The following is a 14,742-nucleotide window of genomic DNA, read 5'->3' as shown; positions in this document are numbered from 1 at the left end:
GGTCCAGAAATTCAGGATTTATTTTTTTCGTTGCCAACGGTGACTGAATATCCAGAAAACTATGATGCATATTCTTACACAGTGGAATGACTTGAAGCCAAGATTAAGCCAAAGAGTACCAAATGGTATGAACGCCACATATTGAACCATATTCGTCAAGAAAATGGCGAGTCCATTACTACCCTCGTAACACGGGTTCGTAAGCAAGCAAAGAATTGTTCGTTCCGATATTCCTCGGCTCTCGATGAAGCCATTCACATGCAGATTATTGAAGGTTGCCTTTCTATGGAACTTCGTAACCGTTTACTAGAAAAGGAGGATATGACGCTAGATCAAGTCGAAAAGCTAGCCAGAACCTTGGAAAGTGTTACTCAGCAGTCCAATGCTATAACAGGACATTCTGTCTCTCCATCTAAAAATTCTTCCTCAGTTTGCCGCTCTCCTCATACAAATTCACAAAAGAAGAGGGGTAAGACGGAGTCTGATAATTCGCAGTCTTTCGGTTCGTCCACAAGGTTTACTTGTTTTTATTGTGGAAATGAAGGACATCGGTCACGGGATCCTCAATGCCCGGCTCGAAGTGTGATCTGCAACAAGTGCAAGAAGAAAGGTCACTTCGCAAAAGTTTGCAAGTCTCGTTCCCAGCTTAATTAGTCGAAAGCAAAGGAGGCACAGCCATCTTCATCCTCCGTCAAAGTAGTTTGTGATGAAAACGTTTTTTGCGTACGAAATCTTATTGAGCCAAATGACGAATTGGTTACTTGTCACTTCGGTGGAGTTCCTACTGAAACCTTCATTGACTCTGGAACAAAGTGGACAATGATGTCAAAAAAAACATGGAACATGTTGTATCGTAAGGGTGTTCGATTCTTGAGTTACGTCCCAAACCCAGATGTCAATTTCTTCGATGCTTCTGATCGAGTGAAATATGCAGTGCTTCAAACGGTCCATATAGAACTGCAGATTGGTGAAAATATCCAGACAGCAGAAATAATCGTTGTCAAAGAACATATCCAAACACTTTTTGGCCGTGTCGATGCTAAGGCCCTCGGAGTTCTTCGAGTTGGTCTGAATGCAACCAAGGACCTTTACGTTCGAGTAGTTTCGACACCAATAAAAGAGCCCTTATCCAAATTGAAGGAGTTTCAGCTCCAGATTCCAATCGACAAATCCGTTCCTCCAGTTATCCAGCCCTTTCGAAGGATGCCTTTCGCATTACGCACCCGTATAGAAGAGCAAATTAATGAGTTGCTTCGATTGAATATCATTGAGCGCGTCGAAGGTGCATATCCTTGGGTTTCTCCTATTGTTCCGGTTCCAAGAGGACCAAATGAAATTCGTCTTTGCGTTGATATGCGTCGTGCAAATGAAGCTGTACTACATGAAAAACATCCAATTCCAGTAATCGATGATGTTGCACCGTTGTTGAAGGATGCTACTGTCTTCAGTAAGGTTGATCTTAAGCAAGCGTATCATCAGATCGAGTTAGCACCCGAATCAAGAAAAATTACAACTTTTGGTACACATTTGGGGCTGTTTCGTTATAAGCGACTAATGTTTGGTTAAAAATGTGCTCCCGAGATGTTTCAACGCTTTTTAGAGACTATCTTATCAGGCCTGAAAGGTGTCTTCAATTACTTAGACGATCTTCTCATTTTTGGACGCACACTGGAAGAACACGATACTAATCTGAAAGCAGTCCTTCAACGCTTATCAGATGTTGGTTTCGTAATCAACCCTGGAAAATGCCAGTTTCGAAGAAATGAAGTAATTTTCCTTGGACACATCATCAGCAATAATTCTATTCGTCCAATGCTTGACAAGGTACTTGCAATTAAGGAGTTCCGTGCACCACGAACAGCAGACAAACTGCGAAGTTTCATAGGGATGGTGTCCTACCTGGGCCGTTTTATTCCTCACTTCTCCACAGAATTTGATGTACTACAGAAAGTAGCTCGTCATAATCCGTTCAAGTGGACAGCAGAAGCGGATCAAACATTCATTCACGTACAATCTTTGCTTTCTGAAGTTACTTATCTCAGTTTGTTCTATCCTGAATTGCCAACAATTGTTATGGCGGATGCAAGTCCAGTAGGTCTTGGCGCAGTGCTGCTACAAAGAAAGAATGATCAATTTCGAGTGATATGTTATGTCAGCCGTTCTCTTTCTCCAATTGAACGACGGTACTCCCAAACGGAGAAAGAAGCTTTAGCTCTGGTATTTGCAGTGGAAAGGTTAAAAATGTATTTAGTTGGTCGTGAATTCGACCTGGTTACGGATCATAAACCGTTACAAACCATTTTTGGTTCGAGGTCAAAATCGTGTGCAAGACTAGAACGGTGGCTTTTGCGAATTCAAGGTTACAAATACAGAATTATACATGTACCAGGCAAGAACAATATTGCGGATCCATTGTAACGCTTAGATCCACCTACAAATATCGTAACATAAAATGATATGTACGAGAAGAATTTAGTAATGGTTGTACACAGTTTAGTTCCAAGAGCTATTACCTTGAAAGAGATTCGTACTGCATTAGGAGCAGATGAAACTTTAAAGTCTGATTGTGAAAGCCTTCGTTCAAATCGACGAGTCACTGAGAAGCCATATTCTGCATTAGTCGAAGAATTATGCATTGTCAACAACATTCTTCTACGGGGTTCCCGCATTGTCATTCCAGCATTACTACGGAGACAGGTATTAGAGAATACACATGAAGGTCATCCAGGTACTATAAAGAAGAAGGAACGCCTCAGAAGCAAGGTGTGGTGGCCTGGGATTGATAGGGAAGCAATTACATTTGTTCGCACCTGCGACGAGTGTCAGAAGGTTGGTAAAACAATCACTTTGCAAGAGATGTCTCGTCGTACTCTCCCTGATGGACCTTGGCAGGACTTAGCCATTGATTTTAAATGATTGCCATCAAACAAACACTTATGTGTTGTAGTAGATTACTTCAGCAAATTCATCGAGTGCAAGGTCATGAAGAAGACCACAGCTGAAGCTACGACGGCATTCCTGCAAGAAGTTTTTGCGAGGTTTGGCTATTGCTATTCAATAACATCCGACAATGGTCCTCCTTTCAATTCAGAAGAGTTTTCAAATTTCTGTAAAGAGTTAGGTATCATTCATTACACCACTCCACCTTATTGGGCTCAAGCCAATGGAGAGGTAGAAAGGCAAAATCGCAGTATTAACAAGATTATCAAAATTGCTATGCTGAAAGATAAAAACTACAAGCGGGAGTTAAACAATTATCTTCTGATGTATCATTCAACTCCTCATTCTGTAACTGGTATTAGTCCGGCAGAACTCATGTTCAATCGCAAACTTCGAGACAAAATTCCAACGACGAGAGAACGGATCGAAGTTCCAGGTGTTCGAGAACGTGATGCATACCAAAAGGCGTTGTCATCAGAAAGATTCAAATATGACTCAGTTCCTGACAAAGCATTTGAAGTTGGAGACGAAGTTTTGGTGAAAAGACCTTTTAGTCATCTTAAATCCGATTCCAAGTTTGAAGGGGATACAGGAACAGTTACATCAGTCGATGGTCCATTGGTCTCGGTTAATACACCAACGCGTTCAATTCAACGTCATAAGAATCAAGTGGAATGGTATGATCATCGTCCAACTGAGAAGTTAAGAGAGGATACATTACCTGAAGCGATCAAAAGTGGACAAGGTTCACCACCTGCAGCAGCTTCGTCACGTCCAGTTCGCAATAAGCATAAACCAGTTTGGCAGAAAGATTATGATTTGTCATAATCATTTTCTGCTTCGTTTATTCAGTTCATTTGTTTTTTTAATTTGAACGTAAAAAAGGTTTTGTAGTGGACCTACCTATGTTAGAAAATAGTTATTTTTGTATCTAGTGCGCGAAATGCTACTTTGGTCGGCTGCGCCTCGTTAAAAAAATAGTCGAGATCACCAAAGTATTTCGCGCATGAGATGCAAACAAAATTTTTTCTACAAACGTCACAAATATTATTCTAAAATAAGTAACATGTTTAGCTTAATATGAAAAAGAGTATTGAAATTACTACACTACACTATTCACGGGGAGAAAGGGTTTTTTACGGAGGTTGTTCCCTAAGCTCTTGTATCATACGCCCAATTGTATGGTACCCTGTTACACTAACATCTGTTAGAACTCATACATATGCTATATTTTGTTCGATGACTAAAAATGTCATATTTTGGAGTTAACATCAATAGCGGAAGAATGAATAAATCATTTCGTTTAGTCACGGCCAACTAATAACTAAAGGAGGGATGGTCTTACTGCTGGAAGAATAAAGCTGTTCATCAAAATGGTTTTTTTTTTCGAACAAAGTGCCCTGACCGATTTAATCACCCTATTTTTCTAGTGGTACTGAAATGAAAAAGGCTGAGTTTCACGTGGTGCACATAAGGGGGCCAAGAAAATTCAATTTCCAATTTTTCCAAACCTTTATGAAATTTTACAGTTTTTTCTTCAGCACTTGACTCACTTTTTTTCTTCGCTAGCATTTCATTTTTTCAAAATATCGATGGAAAATGCTGGCTTTTCTGGGCTACATATATTGGTTGGACCGGAAAATTCAATGTCCATTTTTCACAAATCTATATGAGATTTTTCAGTTTTTTCTCCAGCATTTGCCAGTATTTGGCTAGCATTTACTATATTCGAAATATCGATGAGAAATGCTGGGTTTTCCGGGCTGCACATAAGTTGGCCCGGAAAATTCAAACGTCAATTTTTCCAAATCTAAATGAGATTTTTCAGTTTTTTCTTCAGTATTCGCCAGCATTTCGCTAGCATTTTCTATTTTCGAAATATCGATTAAAAATGCTGGGTTTTCGGGGCTGCACATAAGTTGGCCCGGAAAATTAAATTTCCAATTTTTTCAAATCTATATGAGATTTTTCAATTTTTTCTTCAGCATTAGCCAGCACTTTGCTAGCATTTTCATTGGAAAAATTTTCTTTTCGAAATGCCACAACTTCCGGGCTAACTTGATAGACCTAAGTTTCTACAAATGGTGATAGCATAAATATAACGAACTGTGGATATGCTTCGCCTTACATTCTTATCTTACGTTTATTTTATTGTCATTTCAATGCATGAAACAATATACTTACATTTAAAATCTTCATTTGCAATGTCATTAATGTTGTGGTATATTTATGTGGATGTGTCGATTATCATTGAATTGACGATAACTGAATTGACTTCCATTAAAATGAATGTCTTGTTTGTCAGTAAAATGACGATAACTGAATTGACTTTCATTGAATTCAATGTGTTGATTGTCATTAAATTGACGATGACTGAATTCATATCAAGTTGAATGTGTTGATTATCATCAAATTGACGATAACTAAATTGACTCTCATTAAATTGAATGTGTTGATTGTCACTTAGGCCCGGTACTTTCACTGTCAATAAGTATCGGTCAATAAATTTCCTATCTGAAGGATACATTATTTCGATGCTTTCAGATGAAATTATTTGACGAATAACAATTCTATGAAAACACGGTATACCACTTTTCACTGATTAATGTAGAATAAGACACCGCATTGTAAGAATTGTCATAATTCCAACTAGAAAGCAAATATTTCGTTGAAATCACACAAAAAATAACCATATATCACGAATCTAAAAAAGTCAACCAATAATGACGTACCTACCGACATTGGATCTATGACAAATAACCTCTTATTTTTTTATATTAACTCTCATTCATCTGTCTGCTGTGGCGTAGACACACGCGTTTAGATCTCCCAGAATTTTGTCAAAAATTAGAAAAATAAGTAGATTATATTTGATATAACATTATTATATGTTAGTTGAGTTGATCTATTGCAGTTACGAGTTGAGATAGTTCGTTTCAAGAACTGTTAATAAATTTGACCTAAGGGAAAACATACACATCCGACTAACTATGTCAAGTATCTGTGAAGTATGTAGTGATAACTTAATTGTCAACACGAAATTAATAAAATGCAGTGCCTGTACTCGTGATTTCCATACGAGGTGCGTTCAAGTAAAGGATTCAGCATTAAAGGTCTTCTCTGAGTGTAGAAATTTTTGCTTCTACTGTGATGGATGTTTGGATGGAGTGAAGGCCAAATTGAATAGCAAACCTGAGGAGTAGGAAAACGCAAGACCTGATAACGATTTCCTTGAGGCGTTAATAAAGAAACATACCGAACGTTTAATAGATGATTTGCAAGTTAAGTTCAACGTTCTCAAAAATGAAGTTACCACATTAAAGGACAGCAATAAAGATCTTATTCGTTTAATGTCATCTGACGAATTTAGTAAACCGGAGTTTCAAAGATCAAAGGGAATTCCGAATAATGAAACCAAACTTCCTCCACCAATTTGCAGAAAAACTAAGTCTAAAACATGTGATGAGAAACGAGACGCTGGCCAGCCTGGTCCATCTGAGAAATTAAGGGTGGTCGACTCAGCTCAAGATGCTGGTCGTTCTGAGCAATCCGAGAAATTCAGGGTGGTCAACTCAGCTCAAACCGTGGAAGTGATGAAGCGGTCTGAACCCATCCGAGGAGGACAACTGTACAGGTTCCGGCAATTCATGGTAGGGGAAAACCTGATCTCCACATCAAACCTGCACCATCAGCAAGAAATTGGATTTGGATCGGAGGACTTTCTGGGGAGACTTGACATCCAATGTTCTCTCATATGCGGAGCAGAGATGGCCAAACAGTGACCTTCTTTGTTTCGATTTGAAGTCGAGAGGCAGCAAGAGATCTTTCAAGGTGGGAAGCAGAAACATAGAAAAGGAAAGGTTACTTGATCCAGAAGCTCGGCCTGAGAGGATATTACTGAGACCATTTCGGGTCTCATATTAGAGGAAGTTCTGGGGATTCCTCGAGTGGTGTTGACTTGGATCTGGACTGTGACGTTGAGTGTGATGTTTGCCTTTATGACGGTTTGTATACTTGCGATGATACTGATTCGACCTCACTGCTCAACAATCATTTAAATTGCTATTACCAAAATGTAAGAGGCTTGCGTACGAAGTTGACGAGTCTTTCATTGGCTATAATGAGTTCAGATTATGATATTTTATTTTTCACTGAAACTTGGCTATCTGCGGATATCTTAAATTTAGAATTGGGTATGAATGATTTTGATATATACCGTAAGGACAGAGATGCATCAACAAGTTTCGCATCCAGAGGCGGGGGCGTGCTGATAGCAGTAAGGAGTACTTTGTCTTCAAGACTTCTTTTGACCGCATGCGATGATATAGAGGCTGTTTTTGTGTTGCTTCATATTGGTACCAAACATATCATATTATCTAATGTATATTTTCCTCCAAAAAGGGACATATCATGTTATGAGAAATACTGTGAAAACTTAGAAGATCTATCCGATCGTTATTCTCATGCAGATCTGGTATGCTATGGAGACTTTAATTTGCCGGAAATGTGTTGGAAAAGTGAGCCAGATAAAACCCGATGAAAATAACAAAAACTCAAACGATTATCGCGCAATCTACCGCTTTACTGAATATGGTACAATTTAACGAAATTCCAAATATGAACAATGTGTTACTGGATCTTGTATTTTCCTCACATCAGAACATGGTTGTTTCATTAGCGACTGACATATTAGTTCCATGCGATGGACACCATCCCGCACTATGTTTTCACATCGACTCCGGTAACTTGAAAATGATCGATCAAAGTTACTCATTTCTAGACTTTAAAAAAGCCAATTATAATGATCTGTTGGATTATTTGTCGAGAGTAAATTGGAACGAAATTATTCTCGATGATGATGTTCAGAAATCCGTTTCAAACTTCTACTCGGTTCTAAATTCAGGAATTGAATTATATGTTCCTAGAAGAATAACAAAGAAATAAAACTTCCCAAATTGGTTCTCGCCACGTCTAAAAGGTCTCATTTATTACAAAAAAGCTGCACACAAATTATTCAAGAAGTCTAATAGCAGAATTGATTACCTTGAATTCGCTGAACTAAGAAACCAATGTAAGATTGAATCTGAGAGTTGTTATCGTGAGTACATAAGTTCAATCGAAGATTCTATTGAGAGCGATCCTAAGTTCTTTTGGAGATTTGTCAATGATTCTAAGGTAAACAAGGGTTTTTCCAATACTATGTATTTTGAAAGTGAAATTTAAGATGATCCAAAAAAAAATAGCTGAATTTTTTGGATCTTTCTTCTCTGAAGTATACAGGGTAAGCAAGCCAAGAAACTTTGTTAATATAACTCCAGATCATCAAGTCGACATAGGCAATATTTTATTTTCACAGGGCGAAGTATTACTTGAGTTAATGACATTGCGGGAGTCAAATGACTCAGGCATGGACAATAAAGCTTCAATATTTTTAAAACGTTGTGCTGGTGTATTGTCTGAACCTTTATGCAACTTGTTCAATATTTCGCTGCGTAAAGGAATTTATCCAAAAGTCTGGAAGAACAATTTTGTCATCCCCATACATAAATCTGGCGATGTGAAAAATGTGAAAAATTATAGGCCTATTTTGAAGTGCTCCTATATTCCGAAATTATTTGACAGGTTATTATATCTCAAGATTTCGCCTCATTTTTCGATTGTCTTCATAGCAGAGCAGCATGGTTTCATCAGCAAGAGATCTGTTACAACAAACTTGGTTTCATACATTGATATAATATCAAAAGCAATGTTGGAAAAATTTCAAGTCGATAGCATCTATACTGATTTCAAAAAAGCTTTTGATGTAGTACCTCACTGGCTATTAATTGAAAAATTAAAAGGCTTAGGTGTAGGCCCTCCGTTATTGGATTGGCTAGCGGATCGATTGCTTGAGTGTAATTTTAGGGTCAAACTTGGAGATAATATTATCTCCGGGTTGACTACGGTCCTTTCCGGGGTTGGTCAGGACTCTCCACTATCAATTCTACTGTTTTTATGTTTCATAAATGATATAGGAAAATGCATTAGGAATTGCTACTTTTTATTGTTTGCAGACGATCTGAAGTTGTTTAAGATTATAAAGACCATAAATGATTGTTTCTTATTGCAAGAGGATCTCAACAATATTGCTAGATGGTGTACTGACTATGAAATGAATTTTAATATCGATAAATGCAATGTGATGAGATTTTTCAGGATAAATTCTCCCATACAATATAATTATTCATTATTTGACGTCAAATTAAGTTCAAGTTTACTAGTAAAAGATTTAGGTATACACATTGATCATAAGTTGGATTTTACTCAACATATCTTTATTATTACCCAGAAAGCTCTAAAAATGTTAGGATTTATTAAAAGAAAACTTGAAGATTTTCACAGTATCTCAGCTATTAGAACAGTTTATTTCACAAATGTCCGGAGCATTTTGGAATATTCATCTATAGTTTGGTCACCCCATTATGAAGTACACGAGAACACTATTGAACGTGTTCAGAGTAAGTTTTTAAAATGGATTGCCTACAAAATGGGCATCTGTAAAGAATCCATAAATTATGATTTTTTATATAATTCCCTATCAATGAGAACACTGGCCATTAGAAGAAAAAATTTTGATGTAATGTTTGCTTACAAATTGCTTCATAATTTCATTGACTGTAAATATTTATTGTCGAAGATAAGGTTAAAAACCACTAATGTAATTTTAAGATGGAGAGAGGTGTTTGTTATAGATTTCTCCCTGACAAATTATGGAATGAACAATCCTATTGAACGAGCCATAAAGGAGGCAAATTCAATAGAGGTTGATTTGTTTCAGATATCTATTTTCAGCCTAAAGAGATATTTTGAAGATACATAAAGGTGTTATTACAATCTCGTTTCTATTTGAAAAGCAATAATTCTGTTAAGTTTAGATTATTTTTGTTTGTTCTTTCTTTGAGCTTGAAAAATTTTATAGTAATTGTAAATTGGCTTTGCCGTTTATATTCAATAAATAAATAAATAAATAAATAAATTATTAAGTTTCAATGACAGATTTAGTCGATGAATAACACTATCTGGAACTGAAAAGACAGCATTTTTACTTATTCCATGAATTAGACTTATCTATCGAATAAATTTATTTATTCGCACGTGAAAGTACCGGGCCTAAAATAACGATAAATAAATTGACTTTCATTAAATTGAAGGTGGTTGTCATTAACTTGGCGGTAACTACAAGTTGGGCCAAAAGAAGTCATCCGATGTTTTTTGGCTCTTATTTTTTTTCTGATTGAAAAGATTTTGTTTTTCGATTATGTTTATGTGAACCTTTAGAATTTCATTGATCAAATTGAGAATATGATATCGGCCAAATGAGCGCCGTCACAATTGATAGCATTACAGGCTCGTTTTATGGCACTTTTCATCACTTCGGCGAGAACTTCGGGCGACAGATTCTCGCACTCGCGTGGAATGTTGTCCTTGAGGGCTTCCAGGGTCTCGGGCTTGTTCACGTAAACACGGGACTTCAAAAAACCCCATAAAATATATCTGGAACGGTTAAATCGGGCGATCTTGCGGGACAGTGCAAATCGCCTAAACGAGAGATGAAGCGACCGGGGAACGCCGCCTTCAGAATATCGGTTGTGGCTCGCGTAGTTGCCGTTGCTCCGTCCTGTTGGAACCACAAGTCCTCCAGTTCTAATTCATCCAATTGCGGCAGAAAAAACTCAATCATGGCGCGCCATCTCTCGTTTTGGCGATTTGCACTGTTCCGCAAGATCGCCCGATTTAACCGTTCCAGACATGTTTTACGTAGTTTTTTGAAGTCTCGTGTTTACGTGAACAAGCCCGAGATCCGGAAACCCTTAAGGACAACATTCAACACGAGTGCGAGAATCTGCCGCCTGAAGTTCTCGCCGAAGTGATGAAAAATAAATACCTAAATAAAACGAGCCTGCAATGCAATCAATTGTGACGGCGCCAATTTGGCAGATATCATCTTCTCGTTTTGGGCAATAAAATTCTAAAGGTTCAAATCAACATAATCCAAAAACAGAAACAGAATTCATTCAGCCAAACAACATCGGATGACTTCTTTTGGCCCATCTTGTATATTGACTGTTCAATAGATCAACAATATTGATTTCCGTTATATTGCAGATGTTGCTAGTTAATGAACGGTGGTCTTATCAAATTGTAATGGATATGATTCGACTGTTATTAATAAAGGGGCTGTTGTATTCTATTCAATTGGATGTCTTTTCAGGTAACTCAACTTCAACTCATTATGGCATACAACCTACCTCCGCCAGAAAAACTTAATCTTGAAGGGGACAATTAGTCAGTCGCTTTATCATGGGAAAGCTGGAAAAGATCTTCGCTAATTTATTTTGAAGCTGCCTATATCACGAATGCATCTAAAAAGAGGGCAACATTATAAGTTGTGGATGGTACCGCGCTACGAGATATTTTCTACAATCTGCCTGGCGCGAGTGGAGATGATACTGATGTGTTGGTGTTGGCTATTAGGAAATTTGGCACATTTTCAGGCATTTTAGGCAGTATCGTTACCATAGTTCTAGTTTTAAGTTTTGTTTTTCATAATAATTATTCATAATAACCTATTGAGAATATTGTCATATTGCTAATCTTATTTCACTTGGGTTTCTGACTTTCACAACCGATTTTACTTTAGGTATGTATTCAATATGATTTTCCATAATTTTTAATGTTTCTAATGACATGTTCTTCTTTACTTTAGGTTAAAATCTGTTAAAAGTTTCAAGTGAGAATAAAGAATATTATAGATAGTCGCTTTTAATTCCCAAAGTGTATTAAACAAAAAGATTGATAAGGGGTGTGGGTAATTGATAGGTGTTATAAAATAACTCTTCTTTATTTCATCTAGTCGACGTTTCAATGCCGATGGGGACCTTCTTCAGGACTCTAAAAAACATATGAAATCAACAGTAGGAAACAGCGTGACAGATGTAGCATGCTTCGAACAAGAGTGCTAACCGAAATACAGAGTTTCAAGTTATAACTGCAAAACACCAAACCAATAAGCAGGTAAATTAATGATGGCATTTAAGACAGGAAGGCATACATAAAAATCGTTATCTCAACAAGAAAAGACAAGTCAATTCCACAGTCCTTAAAGTTCTTAAAATACGACACAAGGTTATTGTTAGATTTCTCGACTTGAAATTGAAATAGAATTCGAAGGAAATAGACAAATGCTCTAGCTGATGATTTATTTAAGACTGAATGTACAATCGGTATTAACATATGCAGAAACTGCAGATAAGCATGTGCGCAATAAATCAATTTGTGTACTTCAATTTTCTATGAAATGACTCCCAATATGAATATACAATGTACATATATAATATCTTCACCCTTAAAAAAAAATCTTATATAACTAAATACATAGTATCTATTTACAATTCAAAGTTTTCAAAATGCCACTACTTACAACTTTACTAAGAACTAACGAACATTATTCATTCATAATTTAATCTATCAATAGGTTTTACATATCTTTTCTCTCTTCTTAAAGCTAAAGGTAAACTTAATCGTTTATTTTTGTCTGGTGATTGTTCTTTTTCGTCTGATAAGGGTATTGAGATATTAGATGAGTGATCAAGTTTTAACTGATCCAAATGTTTCTTTACAAGACATTTATTTCGATCTAAATAAACTAAATAAACAACTTTACCAAATTTTCTTTTAATCACACCCTTTTCCCAGTATTCTTTGTTATCCTTATAAGACTTTACTAAAACCTTGTCGCCATTGACAAATTCTAATTTTCGATTACCTTTATAGTATTTTATTTGTTTAAGTTGATTTCTTTCGACCTTATCTTGTAAACTAGTGGATGGTAATATTGAACTGAATCTGTCATTGATTTTATGTCTGAACATTAATTCTGATGGCTTCATACCCGTTGTTGTGTGGATTGAATTTCTATAATCAAATAAAAATCTAGACAATACTGTTTCCAAATCGTTATAAGGAGAATCTAAAACCTTTTTTAAATAATTTTTTACAATTTTGACGGATGACTCTGCTTGACCATTTGAAGATTGATGGTAAGCCGGAGAATCTATATGTTCTATGTTATTTTTAGTCATGAATTCTTTAAATTTTATTGATTCTAATTGTCTACCTTGATCTGTAACAATTAATCTTGGTAATCCAAATCGTGCAAATGTTGATCTCAAGATTTTTATTGTTGTTTCTGCCGTAATATTATTTATCGGAAATACCTCTAACCATTTTGTATACGCATCTACAATTATAAGAAAATATTTATTTTTAAATGGACCGAAAAAATCTATGTGTAAACGTTCCCATGCCTTTTCTGGGTAAGGCCAAGGATTTAACTCGGATTTTTGTGGATTTTGACTATTGATTTTACAACTTTCGCATGTCTTGACTAAACGTTCTATTTCTTTGTCTATGTTCGGGAACCAAAAATATGATCTCGCTATTCCCTTCAATTTCGCTATTCCTAAATGTGTCGAATGTATTTGATTTAAAATCTCTCTTTGTAATTCTTCAGGTATGATCACACGATTATTCCATATTAAACATCCTGACTCGATAGATATTTCAAATCTTTTACATAAAAATGGTTTGTATCTTTTATCTTTATGGACTCTGGTTGGCCACCGATTGGTTTCGACAAATTTTTTAATTTCTTGTAGAAACTTATCGCGTTTGATGCAATCTCTAATTTTATTGAAACTTATACTTGAATTAGAATTTTCTACAAATCCGATAACGTCAAAGTCTGAATTTGTATGAACTATTTCATCTGGTATAGGTAAACGTGACAAACAATCAGCTGGATTTTTATTAGTTTTGACATATTCTATTTTATAATCGTAATTCGATAAAATTGCTGCCCATCTGCGTATTCTATTTGCAGCGTATTGAGGTAAATTTCTTTGTGGACTAAAAATATGAACAAGTGGCTTATGGTCACTAACTAATGTAAATTTATTACCATTGAGATATTGATTAAATTTGCTGAGTCCGAATATAATAGCTAATCCTTCTTTTTCGAATTGTGAATATTTTCTTTCTGATTGCATTAGTAAACGTGAAGCGTATGCAATTGGTTTTTCACTTTTGTCTTCAATAATGTGACTCAAAACAGCACCTATTCCGTATTCTGATGCATCGACAGCTAATTTAAGAGGTAATGAAGGATTATAAGCAATTAATACTTCATCAGTGGTGAGAAGTGTTTTAACTTTGTCGAATACGATCTGACATTCTTTACTCCATTTGAATTTCACCTGTTTTTTTAAAAGTGAATAGAGGGGAAATAAAATTGAAGACAAATTTCGAACGAATCTACAATAATAATTCACTAAACCCAAAAATGATTTCAGTTTCGTTATATTATCTGGAACTGTAAATCTTTCAATTGCTTCAATTTTCGAACGACATGGTCGAATTCCGTTGCCGTCAATAATATGACCTAAATATTCGATAGATTTTTCAAAAAACTTACATTTTTCTTTAGCAATTTTCAGACCTGAAATTTCAAGAATTGAAAGAACTTGTTTCAATCGATATAAGTGTTCTCCTTTATTTTTACCCGTTATCGCTATATCATCCTGCAAAACGACAACACCTTCGATACCGGTCAATAAAGATTCGATCTTCCTCTGAAAAATTTTAGATGCTGGTGATACACCGAATGGTAGCCTGAGAAATTTGAATAAACCTTTATGAGTAGAAACGACTACTAACTTAGTTGATTCTTCATCTAATAGAAGTTGCAAGTATGCATTAGAAAGA

At 36.0% G+C, this 14,742-nt stretch overlaps 1 protein-coding gene across 3 annotated transcripts in view; it reads left to right on the top strand.

Moving 5' to 3' along the window:
- The window catches only part of LOC123312336 (PR domain zinc finger protein 5-like), a 223,631-nt gene extending 211,896 nt beyond the window's left edge, over positions 1-11,735 (top strand). For all 3 annotated transcript variants that reach the window (XM_044896710.1, XM_044896711.1, XM_044896709.1), the window contains one exon: positions 11,192-11,735. In XM_044896710.1, coding sequence (XP_044752645.1) covers positions 11,192-11,247 — 56 coding nt within the window. In that variant the 3' untranslated portion in view covers positions 11,248-11,735. The remainder of the gene's footprint in view (positions 1-11,191) is intronic.
- Positions 11,736-14,742: the final 3,007 nt, after the last annotated feature.

Source organism: Coccinella septempunctata, chromosome 4 (genome assembly GCF_907165205.1).
Source record: "Coccinella septempunctata chromosome 4, icCocSept1.1, whole genome shotgun sequence".
Lineage (NCBI taxonomy): Eukaryota > Metazoa > Arthropoda > Insecta > Coleoptera > Coccinellidae > Coccinella > Coccinella septempunctata.
This window is presented reverse-complemented; position numbering and strand designations above follow the sequence as displayed.